The sequence below is a fragment of the Acinonyx jubatus genome, chromosome D2 (assembly GCF_027475565.1).
Source record: "Acinonyx jubatus isolate Ajub_Pintada_27869175 chromosome D2, VMU_Ajub_asm_v1.0, whole genome shotgun sequence".
In the NCBI taxonomy this organism is placed as follows: Eukaryota; Metazoa; Chordata; class Mammalia; order Carnivora; family Felidae; genus Acinonyx; species Acinonyx jubatus.
The window spans coordinates 77,967,848-77,990,139 of NC_069393.1; the positions used below are offsets into that span (position 1 = coordinate 77,967,848).

Sequence of the window (22,292 nt, forward strand, 5' to 3'; positions counted from 1 at the left end):
TGATCACTACAATGCTGGATTCTGTGCTCTTCCCCGAGACCCACAAATCCCCACCCCCAAGTTCAGATACAACGACAGTCTTCCAGTGACACCTGACTGCGGGATGCAAAACCCTAGTAGGGGCAGGAATGTCCTTCCGGGGCATCGTAGAGACCTTCTCTCTAATGGTTCCTGGTTCATCCATGCAACACAAACCCTCAGAAGGGCCAGAAGTTATCCCCCAGGGCTTTTCCATCCAGGGCAGGGGGCAGAGGGGGAGTCAGTCTCATGGTATGGTTTGTCCAGGCTCTTCCTTCCGGAAACAACTCCGCTGCTGGTGGGAACTGTATCTGGTACAATTGTTTGGGAAACTGGCAGCATCTTCAGGAGCCAAGCACACTCATTTCCAAAGACCAGCAGCTCGACTCCCAGGTACGTGCCCAACAGAACCGTGTCCAGAGGCTCATCAAAGATGCACTAGATGGAAAGCCATGAACCGGAAATTGTAGTGTCTGCCCACAGTCGACTGGGTAACTATAATTCAGCTGCAAAAGAGAACCAGCTACAGCTCTAAGCAACACCAGGGAAGAATCTCACAAAGTGTTGGACACAAGAAACCAAAAAGAAAGGGACCACGCTGCATGGCTCTGTTTATGTCATGTACACAGAGGGGGGAAACCAGCCAAGGCTGTGGAGGTCAGGAGGGGTTGACTAATGAGCAGAATGGAAACAAGGCGGGGGGTGGGGGGGGCGGTGCCTGGGTGGCTCAGTCGATTAAGCGTCCAACTTCAGCTCAGGTCATGATCTCAGGGTTCACGGGTTGGAGCCCCGCGTCGGGCTCTGTGCTGACAGCTCAGGGCCTGGAGCGTGCTTCGGGTTCTGTGTCTCGCTCTCTCTCTGCTCCTCCCCCACTTGCACTCCGCCTGTCTCTCTCTCTCAAAAATAAACATTAAAAAAAATTAGAAAAACAAAAAAAAGAGTGGAACCAGGGTTTCTCGGGTACTATTCTTACACTTGACCTAGGTGCTGGTTGCACAGGTGAGTTGTGTCTGCAACAGCTATATGCATACACAAGGTGCTCTCTCTCTAATGGATGTTATACTCCAAGAAAAAAAAAAATTCATACAAAAAGAAAGTTTGGAATGGGCGGTACTAAGTTTCTGCCCCGTAAGGAATCAAGAGGGGAGCAGAGGGCCCGCGGGCACCCTGACACTGCACGAACGCACCAGTGCAGTCCAGCCCTCTTGCCTTGAAGGTGGATGTCCTCCCATCAGATGGGCGTCCGTTTCCTTTCAGAGGCGCCAAACCAAAGCCTCCCCTGCTTGTGCATTTCAGAATGGTTAACAGAGCTCGTAACCACCGAGGGCTGATTTTATGACCCAGCTCACAGTCCAGACAGCTAATGACCCCCAGTTGCCAGGCTTGATGGGTTTCCAGGGTCTAAACTGGCTCATCCAGGGTGAACATGGCCAGGAGGCTGCAAGCCCTGGCCCTCCTCGGCTGCACTCAGGGCCTGCTCACCTGGGTGTCTGGGCCGGGCACCCTGGGCAGGGGTGAGGTCCGAGGTGGGGGCTTTAAAGGGGCTGGCTCGCGTATTCTTTCAGCCTCTTTCCATCGAGGGTTTCTGGGGGCAGAGGCTGCACGATCAACGGCGGGGCCAAGCCTTCCTGCCGCACCGCCAGGGAAGGGAATTCATCATTAGGTCCCTGATCTCTTACTGCGCCACCAAGGGGACCAGTACCCCAAGGGGGGGAAGACAGTGAGTCCCCACCTGTGGCCGTAGAGACTTTCCTCTCTGCAAGTTACTTCCAGACAATCCTTCTCAACTCTCCCAATGGAGGAAGAAAACAAATAGGCCCTCGGGAGCCCTCACTGTCTCCGAGGAAGCCCAGCTCCCCTCCAGGTGGAAGGCAGGAGGCGCTAGGGGGCATGTGCCCCCCCCCCCCCGGGGCCACAGGGGTGCCAAGCCAGGGGGAGGGGTGGCGGCGCGAACGGCGGCTGTCTCAGGAGCCCAGTCTCCAGGAACAAGGACTCCGCACACTGTGAACCTTTTAGAGAGAAGCACAGGCCACAGCACCTCACTGGGGTGCGTGTGCCCCCGCCCTCACGCTCACCAGGCGCGCCCTGTCGCCTCGACAGGTGCAGGCTCTGCCCCTCGGAGGCCTTCCCTCCCTCCCCTCGGAGCCCACAGCTGCCTTGTGCCCAGTCTCCTCCAGCTTCGTCCATCGTGATCTGGAAGTCTCCAACACCACCCCGCACCCTGGGCCCGACGGCTGGATGCACCAAGCGAGCTCACACACTACTCCCCTGTGACACACTCATCACAACTGAAATTGAGTGACCATGTGACAAAGCGTTTATGTCTAGTCTGCCCACTAGACTCTAAGCTCTGAGTCTGCAGGGCCCGGACACGTCTCAGCCACCACTCACTCGCCAGCAGCCAGCATTTACTTCGTCATCTGTGTCCTTCTGTGAGCTAGGGCTCGCACGGTGGGAACACCGGGGCGCCCCAAACGGCTGACTGTCCACGAATGTTCTTTCTCTCCCTCCGACATCTCCTGTGGCACAGCCGGGGTGGAGGGGGGGGGCAAGTCCTGGAACCAAAACTTCAGCCCAGCCACTGCCAGCAGGGTGACCCAGGAACCTCTCTGAGCTGGATCTGTCCCTCTGTGAGACAAGTTGTCATGTCCCCTACCTCTCCGGGCCAAAGAGAAGATGAAGTGAATTATGTCAAGGACTGACCACAATGTCTCCAACAGAACAGTCGGATTTTCTGCTAGCTTTGTAGTTTCTTTCCATTCGCGGCCACCGTCCAAGAACACTGGCCCACAGGCCCAAGAGCAGCCTGGTGCATTCAGCCACTAAGATGCCACTAAGCGTGGCTGTGCTAAGTGTGGCGTGGGGCGCAGGGGGCGGGCCAGACGGACAAGGCCCTGGCCCTTTGGAGGTGCTGTGGTTTGCAGAGGGGAAGGACTGCTCTGGCACATTCATGTTCCCATGCTTCTCTCCCTCTCACTTTTCGTGCGCGCGTCAAGATGTTCCCCCAACAGCTTGAAAGCAGAAGTATTATTTAAGTCATCTCAGACTTCCACACCAGGTAATAAAATATCGTGGGCTTTTCTCCTATTCTTTTCAAAATAAAAACAATGCTTGTGGAGGTCTTAACAGGGGAGAGCAATAAAACCAGCTTTTGCTCTGCACAGGAAGGTGCTATGCTATTCTCGTTAATCACTAAAGCAGTGACGCTCGGGGCCGAGCGCTCCCTTGAAGGCAGGGAGGAGTTCATTCCAGGCCACCAGGTGCGACTCGGGGTCTCGGGCTCAACAAGGGCAGCTGTGGCTTCCAGAAGGGATTCCTGCCCTGCCAGCTCTTCCCCAGCCGGGAGGCAGAAAGGACGGGTCTCTCTTTCCTGGAGCTCACAGCCCCGTTCAGACCCGTCACCTTGCAACAACGAAGGACAGCACAGCCCCGGCTGCTTTGAGCTCATGTCTCCAATGACCTCTGTACAAACCGAGGACAAAGAAGGGAAACCCAGCACGCGGTAACTCCCCCGGGGCCGAAGCTCCGAAGAGTTGACCCGGGCGGCCGTCCATCCATCCCTATTCTGAGCCGAGCACCGACCCCTGCGCTCCCTCCCAGTGGAAAATAACTTGAATCCTCATCCCAGAGCCGCAGTTCCAGTTTAAAACCTGAAAAGGCCAGGTTCTCGTTTGCTGGAGCCTCCCCCCTCCTTGGCAGCCAGCCCCGGATGGATGCTACTCCCCGCTTCTCTGGCTGGCTTCGAAGAGAGAAAGGTACCCACTGAGCGCGCAAGTCCTGGCCCGCTGTGCTGGGAGAGAACAAAGACTTTGCACAAAGAAGAGAGTTAGTGCTTCTAAGCCCTGTGGCCACTCGCTCCGGGGGAGACGGGGGGGCGGCTCCAGGCGCCAGAGTCTCCTGGAGAGGTGCACAGTGCCAAACCCCCTCCTCTGCACACTGGGAAATGACCAGAGTGACCCACACTGGCCCTGAAATCCTGGACTCTCTCCAGGGGCCTTCCGCTCAGCGGTGGGGGGGAAGGGGCGAAGAGCCCAAGCAGTGGATTCCAGAGATGAAAAGCTGCCCCTCTAGGGACTGAGACACAGGGCCACAGACGAATACACGTTATCCATTAAGGGGCGCCGGATAATCACCGTTTGTCAGCCTTTTATATTGTGCAGTGAAAAATTACCAGGATTTTAGCTTTAGACACACACACACACACACACACACACACACAATCTAGAAGGGTTTTACATTCAGGTTTTCTCTTCTCTAAGCTGAGCTGTCTGACAGGGAGCTTCCTTAGAGGATTTTGATGCTTGTGCCTGTCCATTCTGAAGAGCACAGAGGTGTATTTTTCCAGATCCCTGACACCTGGAACCCGAGAGAGCCACAGGAAATCCCACCAGCAGGCCAGGACGATCGCTCCGGGAGCCAACTCAGCTCAGCAAGTCTCTCCTGAGCGTGCACAGAACCCACCGAGGCGTTACAGCTGCAGCCCTGCCCTCCGGCCACTTACACTCGACTGTTCACGCCGGTTGCTCTAAGTCAACTCGGTCTAGGGTGAGCAGCACGTTAGATACCCAGGGCCGACTCCACAGACTGCGACCCAGGCGGGCACCCGGGCCCCCCGCTGGGAAGGGCCCTGCACTTGGTTCAATGCTCTCGCTGCCCCGACTTGAAAGTCTCAGTAATCTTTCAGGTAGGGGCTCACTGTTCATGTTGCGCTGGGCCCTCTAAATAAATCCTACGGCCGGTTGTGGAGGTACCTTACGAGTTACGTAATCAGGATTGAAAGGAAAGAGAGATCACGCCCGAAGCGCTTCTCTTATTCCTGGGATCTGGGGCCGCTAAGGAGCAAATACCCAGAAATGGCACCACGCCTCGGGTCTGAGCTTATGGTGGGCTTGCGCAGGGACCTTTCCGAGGGCGTTTCGGAACCAGAACGTTGCTTTCTGTACCAACGGTGACGTTAACACGAGCAGCTTCCGTGGGCTTCCGTGGGCCCGTTGATCCTAACTCTGACCTACAGCAGCATCTCCTCCGATGCAGCTTTGCCTGACGATTTAAACAACAAGGGCCCTTCACTTATCACGCGAATGCGATTACACACTCTTCCCAGAGTCCAGCCACCGCGCCCTCAAATGGAGGCCCCTTCTGTGAAATTTACGGCTGAAGCTGACACCCTTCGGGCCCCTTTAAGTGGGCAAATCTTTCCCTTAGTTGAGCGATGGGCTCCTTCCTCAACCTGCAAAGAAGATGAGGCCCTTGGACGAGGGCCCTGCTCTGTTAGTTTTTACAGCCGTCTCCAGGACCGTGAGGCTTAAACACCATTTACAAACAAGCTTAATTTTAACTTTCCTTTGTGGAGAATGCACAAATCAATTAAGTATCTGCAGATAATGCCCTCATATCTCATTTTGGTGGCATCTCACAATTAATGCTGCCCGCGAGGCTGACGCACCGAGCAGCCTCACACATGCCTTCTGGTTATTACGAGCGTCACTCTGACCCGCAGCTGAGCGCAGGGGGCTCAGACACAGCCTGCTGCGTGGGGATTTTGAGTTTTTAAGAAATCGGTTGGTAGATGGCTTAATTAAAACACGCCAGAGCATCATTCAGTGGGAATTGAGGCTCCCATCAAACTAAAACAGGCAGCAGATATGTTCCCAACCCGCAAAGCACCTCCTGGTCTTTCACCAGGAAAACCAACCGCGCTCACAAACGGAAGGGACATGGCGGCAGATCTTCGCAGCCAACCGCCTCACGTTGCAGTTGAGGAAAGAGGTTCGGAGAGGTCAAGGAAGCAGCCCCAACACACAGAGCAGTCAGGGAGAGCTGGGAGCACAAGGGTCAAGACCTGAACCAAGGAAGGCAGCCCTACGAGGTAAGGGCGCGCAACCTCTGAAGCAACACTGCCTGGGTTCAAATCCCACTCTGTCACTCACCAACTGCCAGAACGGGGGCAGGATGAACCTCTCGGGCCTCAGTTTTCACATCCGTTGAGTGGGAGTGTCAAGCGTGTCTATATCAAAGGTTGCCGAGAGTAAACAGAGTGCAGATAAAGGTTAGCACGAGCGCCCAAAGGTTGGCTACCGTTATCAGAACCCAAGCTTCCCGATTCCCTGTCCTGGGCGCCAATGCACTGCACTGTTCTTTACGGTTCCTTAGATCTGAGCATCTCTCAGATCTGGGAAAGAAAGTTGTCCGTGTTCATGCACCAAGGCTGCGGGCCCACCGAGCACCACGTCGGTGCCTGGAGGATGTGAAATGCACATATTGCGGGTCTTCCAGGATTGGCTGACCAGTGGAAATGAATTTTAATTGATGACCAATTGGAGGAGATCCAAAGACAATCTAAAACACAAACGACAGCACTGAAGTCTATGAAATTCTAAAGTGCTGTGGATCCCTCCATGTAACAAAATTAAGCGGCAACAGAATAGCATCTGTAGTTTAGTAACAGTATTTTACCCACGTCAGGCTCCTGACTGTGATGATGTCCTACGGTTACGTAAGATGTTATCGCTGCGGGAAGCTGGTTGAGGAGCACACGGGAACTTAGTACTATTTCTGCAGCTTCTTGGGGGTCTCAAATTATTTCACTGTTTTTCTTTTTAATTAATTTATTTTTGAGAGAGAGAGCACGGAAGGAGCACACAGAATCTCAAGCAGGTTCCACACTGTCAGTGTGGAGCCCGACATGGGGCTCGAACTCATGAACCCCGAGATCATGACCTGAGCCGAAGTCAGACGCTTAACTGACTCAGTCACCCAGGCGCCCCAATCTCAAATTATTTCAAAATAAAAAGCTACAATGAAATCACAAGGCAACATCTAGGAATGCCAAGAGACTAAGGGATTCGTGGCAAGTTTTCAACAGGTCAACACAGGCACAGTTTCCAGGCGGGACAGCCCCACGCAAACTTGGGAGGAGATGCCGAGTGAACATCTGGAATGATTCTAAATCGAGCTCTACAGGAAAAAAAAAAAATTGTTTCTCTTTTGTTTTTCCATTTACTTAAACTCAGAGAAATCCATGTTCTGTCCATAGTTTAAAAACTAATCATAAACAATATAAAATGGGGCTGTACGTCACCATCGCTAACGATAAACATTTCTAGGGAAGCTTTGCAACATTATACCCTTAAGGATGTCCAGGGAGGGATGAGAGAGATTTGAAGCCTATGCAAATAAGTGATAGAAATAATCTGTGGAGGGGGCCGGAACACCAAATAGGGCGTTCCCATCTGGGAACATGGGTTCCTACGGGATCTGGGGTGGGAAGGGAGAGGATTTCCAGAAAGAGACATGAATGGCAGGTCCCTCAAGGAGCAAGGTTATAACAGATGATGGGAAGGAAGCTCTGGGAGTAGCACAGGGAGGGGGGCAGAGCCTCCATCTGAGAGAGTTAAGAGGAAGCCGAGTCGTGAGGGACTTGGTCAAGGCCAGGCAGGAAAGCAACACTCCAGGAAGAGGCCATGCCCGCACAGGAATCTGCTTTGCCCCACTTCCCCGCCAAAGGGTCCCCTCTCCCAGAAGCGGGCCACTTGGAGCCGTCACAAATTCAAATCATCAGCCACACGCTCACCTTTGGGAACTCACGGCACTATTTCGGTCTTGTGTCGATGAGTGTGGGTTCAGCTGTCCACCCTGAGACTTTGCCCTCAAGCGTGTGTTTGCATAAAAATAACTTCTGCTCACAAGCCAAACCCTCAGGGAGAGGACAAGGAGGATGGGGGTTTCTCCTGGTTCCCCCCCCCCACTAGCCATTTGGACAAGTGTTGTGCGGTGAGCTGTAAATGGTAATTTGGAGGAAGACAGAAGCATGGATGTCAACCCAAGTGTGGTAGAAACCAGGTCCTCTGACCAGCTCTCCCATCCCATCAACTGGTCCCCTGTTGGGGTCTTGTAACTTGCTGTTCCCTCTGCCTGGGACACTCTTCCAGAGCTTCAGGTGGTAGTGCCTTCTCATTCAAGGATCAGCCTACTTGTCACCTTCTCGGAAAATCCTTCCCCGATCACCCAGTCAGCCACTGCCCATCGCAGACACTTCTTACTATCTGTTCTGATACTTGGGAAACTGCCTACTCTCCATCTCTCCCCATGAGAGTTCCAGCACAGTGGCAGGCACAAAGTATTTCCTCCATCAGGAAAATGACTTTTAAGGGGAGGTACAGAGCCTGCGTCAGAAGGGCTGGAGAAGCAGAAGGGTCAGGCTCCCAAATACTCTTCACCAATGGTGCTGAAGGATCGGGGGCAAATCATTTCACCCCCACGGGTCTCAGCCTCCCCGGCTACAAAAGGGCTGTGAGTAGGCTAGGAAAATGAACCAGCTGACCTGTAAGACCTTTGTTTTCCCACACGCTGGGTCAAGGTTTTCAATTATCCAATGTACTCTTGCCTTTCTTCCCTTCATCCATGTGTCTGTCCATCCATCCATCCATCCATCCATCCATCCATCCAATCATTCTTTGCCACGGGCTAGACCCTGGGAATATAACCTTGAGTAAGACACAATTCTGGTCTTAGCAGAATAAATAACCTCTATCAGCAGATGGAAAGGAAGTAATTCCTGCACAACCAGCTAAGTGCCAAAGGAGATTCTCAGATCGCTGGCTGGGCCGCCGTGGAGATGGTGCCAGGGCAGTTCCCAGAGAAGGAAAACAGACCCACGATCCCACAGATGCAGCAGAGTGATGGAAAATGTACAATCATCACATCCAAGGAATCCGGTCCAGAAACACAAAGAGAGTCACAGTCCAGGTCCCAACACAGACTGGGGACAAAAAAGGCTCATTCCTGAGGATCGCTGTCCCCCTGTTGGCCATGGAAGGATTCTAATTCTCCTTAGAAGAATGATTATAATCACTGCCGATTCCATCAATGGTTCTCAGCTAAAGAGCTTAACATGTGCCTACACACGCAGGTGCACGGGCACACGCACAGCTGTCCAGGGCCCCCGCCCCCCAAGACGTGATGAAGGACTGGAGTAGGTGTATTTCTTTCGAAAAGCTCCATGGGAGTTCCGAAGCAGCACCCTGATTTACAGCCAGAGAGCTTCCTGCAAAGTTTATTTCTCACTACAATTGTAGAAGTGCATTACAACGTCAATGACAACGAGGTGTACCCGTGGGGATCTTGACAGATGGGACTTTCTGAAGCATCCAGAACATCCCGGCCATAAAACACTTCTATCTACCGCATCAGAATTTAAATGGCACCTGAAAACAAGTGCATGAGAAGCTAGAATGGGGACACGGCTCAACACTTCAGGATGAACCCCCAGCCACGCAAGCCGCCCGCCCCAGGAGGTGCCCCCGCCGGCCCGCGCAGGTCCGCCAATGCTCTGGCCCAACATAATGCTTCAAAAACAACTTCATAATGTACCCTGAAGTCACAGCCACAGCCCCTTGTTTATGGGCTCAGCCAGATCAGATAAAATTTCATTCTCTGAATTGGTTCCTAATTTAATTATTCCCCGGATAAGCGTTGGCCTCCTGTTGCCGCAGGGAGAAAGAACGAGAAGGCGCTGGCGCCACAAGCCGAAGCTCTTGTTTGGCAGCTGGTGGCGGACCAGCCACTCTCCGGCCTCCATCAGGTCAGAGGGGGTTACAACAGCGGGCTCGGGCAAGGTGGTCACCAACCATCCACCCCACGCCAGTCAAGAGGGTGACTGGGTTTTACGAAGAGCTTAGGAAGAACATTCAGGACAACTGAAACCAGGGCTGAGTCCTGGCTCCGTGTGACCTCTTGGGGCCTCAGTTTCCCCATCTACAAAATGGAGCCAGACTATGATCCCCTGAAGGCCTTTCCTAGCTCTAATGAATTCAGACAATTCAGATGGGAAACAGAAACCCATCTGAGAATTAAGCCTTCCCTAGGGCCAGGAAAAGAGCATGTAAAAAAAATAAATGAATCTTATTATTAGGAGCAAGTAAAAATATCTCATAAACCATAACCCTAGAAATGGAAACATGTGTCCACACAAAAACTTGTACATGAATGTTTATAGCAGATTACCAAGACTCCAAAGTCGGAGACAACCCAAACGTCTATAAAATGTGATCCATCCATCCAATGGAACACAATTTAGCCATCAAAAGGAATGTCATACTGGTACATTCTACAACATGGGTCAACTGTAAAACCATGATGCTGAGTGCAAGCCAGGTGCAGAAAAACCCGAAAAACAAAAACAAAACAAAAAACAAAAAAGTGCGCGCGCACGCACGCGCACACACACACACACACACACATTATTTATACGATTCCAGTCATACACAAGTCCAGAGCAGAAAAACTGATAGAGACAGAAGATGCCTCACTGCTTAGGACTGGGGGATCAGGGGGCTGTGCATGAGGGAAGTGGGGGCTGACCGTGAATGGGCAAAGGCTCTCTTTCTGAGATGATGGAATGTTCTCAAATTGAATGTGGTGCTGGCTGCACAGATCTGTAAATACACTCAAAACTACTGAATCATATGCTTTAAATGGATGGATTTAATTTAAATGTGTGGTATGTGAGCGGACTGTATCTCAAGTAAGCTGTTTGAAAAGGGAAGAGGTTAGGAGCGCCTGGGTGGCTCAGTCGGTTGGGCGTCCGACTTCGGCTTGGGTCGTGATCTCGCGGTTTGTGAGTTTGAGCCCCGCGTCGGGCTCTGTGCGGACAGCTCGGAGCCCGGAGCCTGTGCCTCCCTCTCTCTCTGCCCCCCCCCCCCCCCCGCACTCACACTCTGACTCTCTCTCCTTCAAAAATAAATAAACATTAAAAAATTTTTTTAAACTAATAATAAGGGAATAGGTTGAATGGACAAAAAAAAGCAGTCTGTTGCATAATTTTTAAAAATAAATTCGATGAGAACTTTGTAAGCTAAATATACCTACACACATATACATATACACACATCCACACGCGTGCACACACACCTCCCCAAACAGTTCTATAGCTTCAGGGCTGGTCCAAGAGGCACAAGGCTGATTTTCAGTGGGCAAATCTCCTTTTTCCACAATCCAAAAAAACCGCTGACTCAGACGTGGGCAGGCCTGCATTTTTCTACTGATTTGTTTCAGTTTTAACAGCCAAAAGCAAATTTCCTTTCTACCCCTAATGGCAACCGAGATTTCATCTAATTTTTAATACATCATTTTACTACATCATTAATGCATCGATTACAATGCAAATTTTGTCCAAGGCAAAGGATCCCTGGATTTTGCAACAGTCGACCCGTGGACAAATGATTTATTTTATTTTATTTTATTTTATTTTTGCCTGGAAGGTGCTTCTGGCGAGGAGGTCTCATTTGCTAAGTGCCCATTGTCTTCTGCACACCTTTCCACATCTAATTTCTCACAGAGACTGCTACAGCGAGTACAAATAGCTTTTCAAAGTTAGGACGACACAAATGTCAGGCTGCTCCCACTCTCATTAATCAGAGCGTCCCTTCAGCCTCTTATTTATTCCGACTGATAACTTGCTTAGGCAAGTTCAGCATGTCCTAAAAGCAGCTATTTCCTCTGACTCTCAGGACAGTGCACTTGGATCGCTGGCCCAATCCGGGGTCACACAGGGCCCTTCTGGATCAGACAATCTTTTATTAAGAACTGTGACGGGGAACGAGGTGGGGTCGCATCACCGTGGGCTGGGCTAAAGATGACCACGGAAAAGGCAACCGTGAGTTTCTCGCACTTCAAGAACACCCAGACACCCAGGAAGTGGTCCTTCCTAAACGCTCACCATTTCTGAGTCAGGACAATGTTTCTTTCAGATAAGGAATGTTCACTGATGGGTCAAAGTAAGAACCAAACATGGAAAGTTCCACGCTTAACACTGGATGGCCCATCAAGGCAGTGCTGGAGCTAGCATCCCAGCTCTCCATACCTCTCTCCTCACACCGTCTCCCTGCCTCGCTTCCTCTCCCATGTGCGGCTCAGCATCCCCTGGAGCCCAAGGAAGGAAAAGTTCCCAAGCAGAGGGAGGCCTGACACTCCTTCGGTCAAGATGCTCTTTTCAAGATGGCGATGGGGAGGGCCAGAGGGTTCCTGCTGCCTCAACCGAGTCCGGTCCTAAGTAACAGTGCGCAGCGTCCGAGGAGCTGGTCCCAATCAAGGGGAGGATCCTGGGTAGCTGGGAAGCAGGGACAAGTGGGCCCTGGTACCAGAGAACCAGGGGCCAGAGGTGGGGTCCCCCAGGCCCTGCCAGGAACCCCCGTGTCCCCTTCTCCTCTGCCCTCCACCCTGTGATGATGGAGAGTTTGCCGGGGGGTTGGGGACAAGCCTAGATTTGGGGCTGGCCGACATATCACCCAGGTTGGCTGTCCCCAACAGGCCGGCTGACTTCCACTTCTCCATTTGTTGAGTCACTTGGAGACAGGGTTTCCATCTGGGGCTGCCACCCTCCAACACACACACACACACACACACACACACACACACACACACACACACACCACTGGAAGGAGAGGTCCTAGCCCAGCACAACTGCAGCCCCCCACCTCTCACTCTGGAGAAGAGGGCAGAGACCAGCTAAGCGGTAAAACTCCGTCTCCGCCAAATGTCTGACAAAGCAGGGCTGTTCTCTGGAAAATGAAAAGGCTAACCCGTCCCCAAGAATCTCATGGAGGATGACATCCCACAGAGGCCTTCGGAGTTCAACCATGAACCGGAAATGAGAACGTCCTGCCCCCCCCCCCCCGCCTCCTCCAGACCACAGAACGGACCCCAAACGCCCATTCTTCTCCACATCTTCCTAGAGCAACAATAATTCTGAAATCAATGTCTGGTTACGTGGCCCAGAGATGAGCCAGCTGTGGTTCATCCCCTACCTGGGATGTCCAGGAAACCGAGGTCAGAGAAGCCACACAATCCCACGGGACTGGGGCCCAAATCTGGCCATCCTCAGAGTGGCTGCTGCTTACCAGAACATGATCCGGAATGCACACTGGGAGGCACAAACACTCAGCCCAGACTCCCCAAGGCAACCCCGCTCTTTGGTAATCCTGGAGATCCCTTACGTGCACAAGCAAATATGGTTGTGTGTGTGTGTGTACATTTGGAAGACTCTTTATATAAACAGGTTCACAAATCAGAGGAAATAATCCTCTGTAGACCAATAGTCTGATTTGGGGTTTGGAAATTATGGCCGCAATAAATACACGCCAGGATATACTTTATATTTTTAATGCAAATATTTACATTCCAAACAAAGGCGCCTGGAATTTAAAGACAAGCCATTATGCCAGCTATAAGAAACACTAACAGCCCCCACATTTCTTCCCTGAGTAGATGGCTCCTGTTTATATTTCTGAAACACCAACCAAATTTCCATAACATTTCCCCCCAAGGCTCTCAAGACACATACACACACACAAAGCTGTTTAGCGGCCCAAAACCCTAATGCCAGGAAACCCAAGGTTATTGCATGAGGCTCTTGACTCCTTCAAAAATTTAGTGGCAAGCGTTAACTCCTGTACCGGGGCACCAAATCGGGGACTCTTTTCTACCTTCCGGGTGCACACCCAGAGACCCACGTAAGATCCGTAACGGTCCCGGAGAAATGGGTTTTTGAAAGAATCATTTTCATTAGTTCAATAAACAGCAAGCCTCCCCCGACTCTTGGCGGGCCTAGTTGTAAGCGGGTCCCCTAGAAACCTTCCTCAACCTTGAGAGGCTCCCCGGGCTAGGGAAAGCAGACGGCACTCAGGAAACTGGAAGATGATGCAAGGTGAGATAGGTTCAAGGTGGAGTTCGAAGCAGAACACGGAAGGTCAGAAGAGGAAAGTAACACTTGGACGGGGGACAAAGGGGCTCAGGGAGATGTGGCAGAGACGATACGAGTTACTGGCAGAGGTTTCCTGAAGGTGGCAATGGGGCCCCACGGGAGCAGGGGGGGCGGGATGCAGGGGGGTGGGCAGGGGGCCAAGGGGAGGCAGACACGGTTCTCCCGGCCAGGCTCATGGTCAGCACATACCTCCACTCCTTGTGAACTGCCTCACGGTTTAGAACGTAGCCCCGGGGTCCACGGCTAATCATTTACTCACTGTGGCGATCACTCCCACACTCCGCAGATACAAGTAGCCGACACGGCCTTGCTGCCTAACTTCAATGCCCCCCTGCCCTAATGGACACCATCTGTCAGCCCCCACCAAGGGCCAGGCCCCGGGCTCCACACTGACTACTGGATGTCAGCAAGGGACTCGTCTTGCTCGCTCCTGACGTCTCCTCCCACATGCACAGCACTCGGCCTGTGTGTCTGCACCCGGTGGTATCTACACTATCCCAGGAGCGTGGAACAAGGATCTGGATGTGAGTGACCCAGTCCTGCCTTTTCTCACCCAGAGCAGGCCTGCCACCCCACCAGCTGCCCGGGGAGGTGGGGGCTGCCCCCAGGGCAGCTGCAACTTCCCCATTCTGCCTGTGACTTGGGGGGGGTGGGGTTGCCCTCAGTTCGGGACTACGATGCCCCCATGCCCACCAGCTCAGCCACATTCTCCAACGTAGGCTTCAGTCGAGGACAGATGCCACATTTTTATCTCCATTCATCTCTCTCTCTCTCTCTCTCGGTTCAGAAGCTGTCCAGGAAGAGGGGCTCAATTTGGGGAGCTCCCTGGAGCCCTAAATTGTGCTACTTCTAATACTCAAAACACAATACAAAGTAGAAATCATTAACCCCCTTTACCAATGACAAAACTGAGGCACAAGAAGGGTAGGCCAGTTGCTCAGGGTTACGGTAAAGGAGCAAAGAAACAAAGGATGGGGCGCCTGGGTGGCTCATTCAGCTGAGCCTCTGACTTCAGCTCAGGTCACGATCTCATGGTTCCTGACTTCTAGCCCCGTGTGGGGCTTGCTATTGACAGCATAGAGCCTGCTTCGGATCCTCTGTCCCTGCCCCCCTCTCCAAAATAAATAAACATTAGAAAGAAAAAAAAAGAAACACAGGAGGGACTCCCACTCTGGTCAGCCTGGTGCCAGGCTCACCCACCCCCTGTGCTGCCCCGCCAAGGGTCTCTAAGGGACTCAACACCCAGGCTAAAAGGACGTCTGCATGGAGGCACCAAACATCTGATTCACTGCAAATGTGAAGGGGCTGAAGTTCACTTCCATCCGCGTGTGTGAGTAAACAGGTGTCACGAGGGGCAGACAGAGCTCCCCGGCCCCTTCCATCGAGGGCATGAGACAGGAATGCACTTCTGCAGACCTCTCAGACTCTGGGATGCAGGTTCCAACCTGCGAGCAAAGATGCCCCAGGCCCTCGGGGCGGGTCCCCACAAGGGCACAGCAGAGCAGGACAGAAGTTCCCCCGTGACCCGGGGCTGCCCTGGCAGGGACAGAATCACCACCCCTCACAGTCTTCCCCTCCTGCTCCAGACCACCACTGTCTTTTCCACCCCAGGGAGCAGACAAATCAAAAGGAGGGTATCCCATTTCAAGAGAAAATGTAAAAAGACCAGGTTCCAGCACAATGTAGGAAAAAATAATTATGCCTGGTCTGCATCTAATTATTTGCCCATGTTGGGGTAGTTTCCAGGCACCTGGTGACTAGGCTGCCTGCTTCAATATTTTCACCACAAACACAATTCTGGAAAGTGTCCAAGTTTCCATTATAATGACACCCTCTACTCCTGATGATCTGCCAACCTCCCTTTCTTCCGAGAGCCGAAAGGCCGGGGCCAGGACGAGTTCTAGAAGCATAAAATAGGTGTCAGGGGGAGCCCTGGGCCAGCAACGAGGCCCCTGCCAGCCTGCTCAGGACTCTTGGAAGCTTACGGTGGGGCTCAAGATGTAACATCCGAAAGCAAGCTGTCCCCGCACGTCTCCGGCGAGAGCTGCCTGATCTGCCCTGCTTCATTGTGACAAGTGGGGAACACAGCCGAACTGACCCACGGCCTCCCCACGGTGTCCAGTGAAGGGGTCGCAAAGTGACCGTTTACCCGGCCCCTGCTCACACACACACACACACACACACACACACACACACACACACGAAGAAACAGGCCCGAGAGGTAAAGCAGCCAGCCAAAGAAAACCTGAACAGGATCTACAGGATCTAAGGTGTCCTGGGGCTCCTGGCCTTACGAGGTGCCGAAGGCAGAATCTGTTGAAATTGTGCGCCCCCTTCTGAAATACACACACCGACCATCTTCATCAAAAGTTGTCCACGCAATTTCCGGGCGTTCAGAGGCGTCCTCTGTCCTTGGTTATGAGCTCCAGCACTCAAGAGTACAGGAGTGCTTCCTGTGCGCCAGGCCCTGCTCCGAGCACCTGGCAGGTGTCGACTCACATATGAGACAGCGGCCCGTCAGGCTGGGGGACAAAGTCACTCCAGACCACTGCGACCTCAGAGCCGCTAACCATGTCCTTCCTGCCAGCGGTGTTACATAACCAACTTGTGCAAGCTTTGCCTTGCCCACTAATTGGGTGCTGCCCTGGCTGTGTGCTTCCTCTGCCCCCCACCCCCGCCCCAACCCAGCGCACTTGGCCCTGGGCCCACACCTGGGGCGACGCATCAATGCCTCCCATCATCGCCACCGAACGCCACCGAAACGCCTGAGGTTCCTCACACCCCTTTTGAAGCCAGCAGAGACTAAAAACCTGCTTTCCAGGGCCACCTCCCCCTAACGTAGCACTTGCTGATTCACACCCACCTTCCCCTTCTGGGGAAGCCACAGTTTTTACCCCGTACCCTGTCTTCTTTCCCTCCAGACCCCGCTGTCGTTCCCTCATCCTTCCTCCTGGACACCTGGGTGGCTGAAAGCTCGGTCTGTGTGATCTCAAGCAGCCTCCCCGCCCTCTAATAGAGACAAAGGGGGACACCTGTCCGACCTGCCTGGCACAGGGCCAGCTGGGAACCAGTGGGGACCCAGCCAGTGACAGCTGTTGTGACCAAATGTCCACCTCCCCAGCCCCCATATGTCAAAAAAAAAAAAAAAAAAAAAAAAAAGCTGTATTGGCCCAAATCAACACAAAGCCTTTACTTTTCTTCCTAGCTACCTAGACGGGATAGACTAACTAGATAACTGCCACCTTTAAGCTTGTTTCATGCTGTGAAAACATGGGTCATCTTCTCCCGCTTTATTGTAAAGGAGCAGCATCTCGGGAAGGAAATCAGACCTCCGCACTGGAGAACAATAAAGAAATACATTGTGCACGTCAAAACACTCGGTCTCCCGATACCTGCTGGGCTAAGCGAGAACACGATCTCCTGGCTCACGTGACAGGCACAAAATCACCCACGGAAGTAACTGAATATACTCCCCGGCATCCCAACAGACAGACTGGAAGGGAAGACAGGCGGCATGATTCTGAACAATGACTGAAAGCATTACTTGCCAAACGACATACTGCTGGAGAGATGCCCGCCAGCTGACTGCTCACTTAAGTGACATTCCCATGCCAGCTACCACTGTTAAGTTTTATTTATTTATTTGAGAGAGACAGAGACGGCACGAGTCGGGGAGGGGCAGAGAGGGAGAGAGAGAATCCCAAGCAGGCTCCACGCTGCCAGCACAGAGCCCGGCGCGGGGCTCGCTCCATCCCACCAACTGCAAGATCATGACCCAAGCAGAAACCAGGAGTCCGAGGGGCACCTGGGGGGCTCAGCCGGTTAAGCGTCTGACTCCTGATTTCAGCTCAGGTCGCGATCTCACGGTTCGTGAGCGGGAGCCCTGCGTGGGGGAGCTCTGCACTCATGGGGTGGAGCCTGAGATTCTCTCTCCCTCTCTCTCTGCCCCTCCCCTGCTCATGCTGGCTCTCTCTCTCTCTCTCTCTCTCAAAATAAATAAAACTTAAAAAAAAAAAAATGAAAGGAAAAGAAAAGAAACCAGGAGTCAGACGCTTAACTGGCTGAGCCACCCAACTTTCAAAGGTAGTGTCTGCTTTTAGAATTTAAGAACATTCCCGTCCCTGACACATGGTTCCAAATTTTATCTTTGCAATCCTGGACCTAGAGGCACTAGGAAGGGGATGGGGTCCAAACATACGGACAGGAAAAGCGAGAGCTGCCAACCACAGAGAGCGCGTGCTCTGGGGGTTTCCAAGAGGCTCCAGCCCCGCATGGTGGGATGTAAGGGCAGGCCCAGGAGATACAGATCAGGGGCAGGGGCTGACTCCCCACTTTCAGGCTTTCAACTGCTGTGAGCCTCGATTTCCACATCTGTCAAAGGAGACTCCTCCCCCAACAACCCACCCCTTCCAGCACTGTTCTTGCCCTAGTGTCCTTCCCAGCTCGAGGTCTGTCCATCCGGTACAGGCATTTCTGTCTGCCCCCCCTTCTGTAAGGGCTGGGCCTGTGCCCGTCTTACCACCGTAGCACCCCCAGATGCTCCACCCTGGGATCTATTTGGTAAATGAAATCATATAAAAAGTCTTAGTAGCGTCACTCCCCACGTGATGGGTCTCCATCAGGTAGCTAGTGATTGAGTGTGTGACACACACGTGTATGACAGAGCCTGGCACATGGCGCTTAGTCCCTGGGCCCTTGGGGAAGGGGGGGGTGAGCCACAAGTCCTACCATGTATCACATCTCCCTGATGGTAGGACACGGGGCCAGATGTCAAACTTCAGACCTCCTGGCAATACAACCACCCCAACCTTTTACTCCACTTCTAGAATGAGAACCCACACTTGAATGTCCACGCTTGAGAATTCTCCTGAAAACAAACAAGACCCGCCAAGTCTGTTTCTTTCCAACTGGCCGAGGCCGAGTGACAGCTGCCCCCTATAGGTGGGGCATGGTTCACCCATTCAGGGCAGCCCCAGAATCTCCCTCCTCTCCTTCTCCCCCTGCACTTGCAAGGGCGATTTCCAGCTGGGTCCTACATGGCCTTGGACAACCACAATCTAATCACAGCCCAGACTAATCTAAAGCTTCTGATAGTGCAGGTTCAAAGGGCCTGAGGTTCCTGTGGCCCAGCTGGTTAACCTGGAGTTTCTTTTACACTCTTCTCCAAACACCAAATAAACACAATCCACTTCCCAACCTCTCCCAACCTTTCCTGCAAACACCGCCTCTTCCAGATGCAGGGATTAATCTTCTCTCTTTCTGGCAGGTAGAAAACCAAATGCCTTGCCTCTCCTGGCCAGGGGCAGCAGCAACAGAGGAGAGAAAGGTACAGAAAGAGAAGCCTGCACAGAAGCCACAGCGACGGTGCTGGGATCCCTGGCCAAGACCGTGGTTCGGGCACCACAAGCTCTAGTCATCAAAGAAAAGCAAGGCATACCTGTACCCCACTGTGGGCAGACCTGCCCCCTCCCCCTGCCCTGGCCATCCTCCCCCCACCCCTGCTCCCCATACCTGGATGAATTCATGCTGCTTGCTTCACCCACAAGCCAGCTCACTGCAGTCATGCATTGATCAGAAAAGACAGACGCTGCTGAATTTCCTTCCCAGGAGCCTAGAGATGGTTCTCCTGGGGACCTTGAAGGGAAGCCCAGACCCGCAGCTCTGCTTCTGGCTCAAACCCACGCTGAGAGGGAGACCATGGCAAGCAGCCTCACCTTGCTGGCTCAGCCTCCTCGTCCAGGACGAGGCAAAAAGAACATTTTCCTGCCAATCTTCCAGGAGTATTGTAGAGAAAAACTTATTTGATAAAAACCACCTAATTAAAAGATATTTTTGTGCACACGCTATTTTAAGCAAAAGCATGTATGACTCCAATGTGTTTAGGTAGCAATCAAAACATCCCAATTCAACATTCAGTTTGTAAAACCCCTAAGTGCCACGTTCTGTAAGGGAGGACTCCTGATTTTCCAAGGGATGGGGGGGGCAGGAAGGCTGGGATGGAGAGCGGGGTGGGAAGGTCCTAGAGGAACTTTGGGCAAATCTCCAAACCTGGGTTTCCTCCGGGGCCCCGCAGGGCGTGCACATGCCCTCAAGGTGCCTTTCTGCTCGGCGGGCTGGCTGCCCTCATGGCAACTGCCCCTGATAAAGAGGGGCTGGGGGGCACTACGGAGGAGCCCAGAAGCGGAGCCCCCCCCACCCCACCCCACCCCCCCCCCCCCCCCCCCCCCCGCTTCCCGGAACGCCGCGCCAAATCCCTTCCCGGGGCGTCCTGGGGCTTCCTAAGAACACAACTTCATCCCCCAAACTCCGCGCCATCAACTCACCCGGTGTGAACACGCGGGGGACGGGGCAAACGGGGGGGCCCCCCCGGAGAGCTAGCCTCAGCCCCAGCCTCGCCGCCTGCTTCTCGAGCCTCCCTACGCGAGGCGCAGACGTCCAGCCGCCAGCAGCCGGCAACCGAGCCCCCGCCTCCTGTGTCTCCGCCGGCCTCTCCAGCCGCGAGGGCCACGCCAGGGCGCGGGGAGGGCGGGCAACGTGGGCACCAGGACCGCGACGGGGCGGCCAGGCAGCCGCGCCCAGCACCCAGGCGGCTCCGAATCCCAAACACACACGCACACACGCGCGCGCACGCCGGCCAATCCATTCGCCCGGAGGAGTCGGAAGGCGCTTTCCCAGCTCTTCATTCATTCCCCAAAGGCGAGGTTCCTTCACCCGGCCGCCTCCATCCCGCCCTCCCAGGGGGCTCCGAGAGGGCCCACTGCGCCACGCGTCCTCTCCACCCGCACCCGCAGCCCAACGCCCTGGCGCTCCGGCACGATCGCCGCCGCCTCCCCGGCTCCCCCACGGCTTCGGCGCCCCGCAGCCCCCGCTCCCCGCCGCCGCGCCGCTCAGACCTGCCGCGCTCGGCTCGCCGCGCCCAGCCGGCCGGGGCCGCCGCCGCCGCCGAGAAGCGCCGGCAACTCCCGAGTCCCGCCGCCTCCCGAGCCACGGCCGGCAGCCGGGAGGGAGCAAGGGGCGGAGGGCCGAGAGGAAGGAGGAGGGGGCGGGGAGCAAAAGTTCAGGCCGCTCCGGGCCCGGCCGCGCCCCCGTCTCCTCCCACGCCCGCCCCCGCGGTGTCCCCCGCCGGACCGGGTCCCACAGGCGTGGGTGCCTGGGGACCCCCCTCCCCCGCCGCGTCCTCCCGCCTCCTCGGCCCAAAGCGCCCGTGGCACCGGAGCGGGAGGTCCGGGGGTGGCTGCCAGCCAGGGTCGGGGAGAGAGAGAGAGGCGGCTGCCCACTTACCTGCCCCGGGCTGCTCCTGGAAACTTCCCCGAAGTGCGCGGGGGAGCCGAGCATCTGGCTGGGGGAATTCCCGCCCCCCTCCCCCGACCACCACCACCCACCCGGCGCGCGCTCACACGGTGAAAGCACCGGTCTGTCTGCCGGTAGGTCCGTCCGTCCTCCGCCTGCAGCTTCCAGAGCGGGGCGGCGCGGGGGCGCCCCGACTCCGACTCCCGGGGCCGTTCTTCTGGGCAGCCGGCCCGTGCGTGCCCCGCGGCGTGCGCCCCCCGCCGGCCTCCGGCCGTCCGCAGCGCCACCACCCCTTCGCCTCGTCCCCTGTCCCCGAGCTCCGGCTGCATTCTCTCGAGCCAAGGAGGGGGCACGCGAGTCCCGGCGGCGCCGGCGCCGCCGCCGCCGCCGCCGGGCAGCCCTTCCCGCGGGGTCGCCGGCGCACGGGGTGCCCGGAGGCGGCCGGGACCGGCGGCGAGGGGACGCCCCCGCTGATGTCCGCGGGGGGGGCCCGGGGGGGGCTTCGGGAGACTGGGCCGAGGGGCACGGGGCTCAAACCTGCCTCGGCTCGGCGCGCTCGCAAGTTCATTGTCTGCCTGGGCCGCCGCCGCCGCCGCCGCCGCCGCGCCGGGAGCGCCGCGGGGAGTGAGGCTGCGCGCAGCCTCCGCCGGCCCGGACTCCCTACGCCCAGCCCCGCCGCCGCCCGCGCCGCCCGGCCGGAACGCGGAGGGGCGCCGGAACCCGGGGCTGCGAGCCAGACCTCCGCCCGCCGCTCCTCGCCGCCCCCACCCCCGCGCCTGGCACCCAACTTGTACCTGAGAAGCCGGAGTCCAGCCCCGGAGCCTCTGCGGCTCGGGCTCCGCAGGAGCGCGCCCAGCCCGGCGCCTCGAGCCCCGCATCCAGGGCGCGTCAACCTGACTCCCCGAGCGCAGGGAGGAAAAGTTTGGGAGTGACGTGCAGATGGCGAATGAAACCTCCGAAGAGAACCCTCCCCCCCCGCCCCATGTCGCGCTGACACAGCTCGAGTCTGGAATGTGAGATCAAGGCGTGTGCGCCGCGCGGTGGGTTTGGTCCCCGCCCCCTCCCCTTCCGAGTAAACACGGTTTGTGTGATGCGGTGATTCCAAATAGAAAGCAAACCGAAACCCCTGAAGTCGGCCCGCGACGCTCTGCCAGAGACGTTTTTAACGAACTTGGCGGTCTGCAGCCAGCCCATACATTGATATGCAAGGCCACGGCGCTGG

At 55.1% G+C, this 22,292-nt stretch overlaps 2 protein-coding genes across 9 annotated transcripts in view; one reads left to right on the plus strand and one right to left on the minus strand.

The window, feature by feature from the left end:
* Nucleotides 1-22,063, minus strand: part of CHST15 (carbohydrate sulfotransferase 15) — a 78,951-nt gene extending 56,888 nt beyond the window's left edge. The window contains exons 1-2 of one of the 8 annotated variants that reach the window (XM_053207829.1): nt 19,495-19,973; nt 19,292-19,391 (exon numbers count right to left, since the gene is read on the minus strand). The gene's annotated coding sequence lies outside the window, so the exon portion shown is untranslated. Of the gene's footprint in view, nt 1-16,131; nt 16,462-19,291; nt 19,392-19,494; nt 19,974-20,103; nt 20,619-20,673; nt 21,128-21,162; nt 21,507-21,864 lie in introns of those variants that run through there. The other 7 variants (XM_027063325.2, XM_027063328.2, XM_053207831.1 and 4 more) reach the window with 7 other exon arrangements.
* LOC128312585 (serine/arginine repetitive matrix protein 1-like) lies at nt 1,445-22,002 on the plus strand. The gene is made up of 4 exons (XM_053207124.1): nt 1,445-1,532; nt 19,047-19,219; nt 20,572-20,787; nt 21,232-22,002. The coding sequence occupies exons 1-4, from the start codon at nt 1,445-1,447 to the stop codon at nt 22,000-22,002; spliced, it is 1,248 nt and encodes a 415-aa protein (XP_053063099.1).
* Nucleotides 22,064-22,292: the final 229 nt, after the last annotated feature.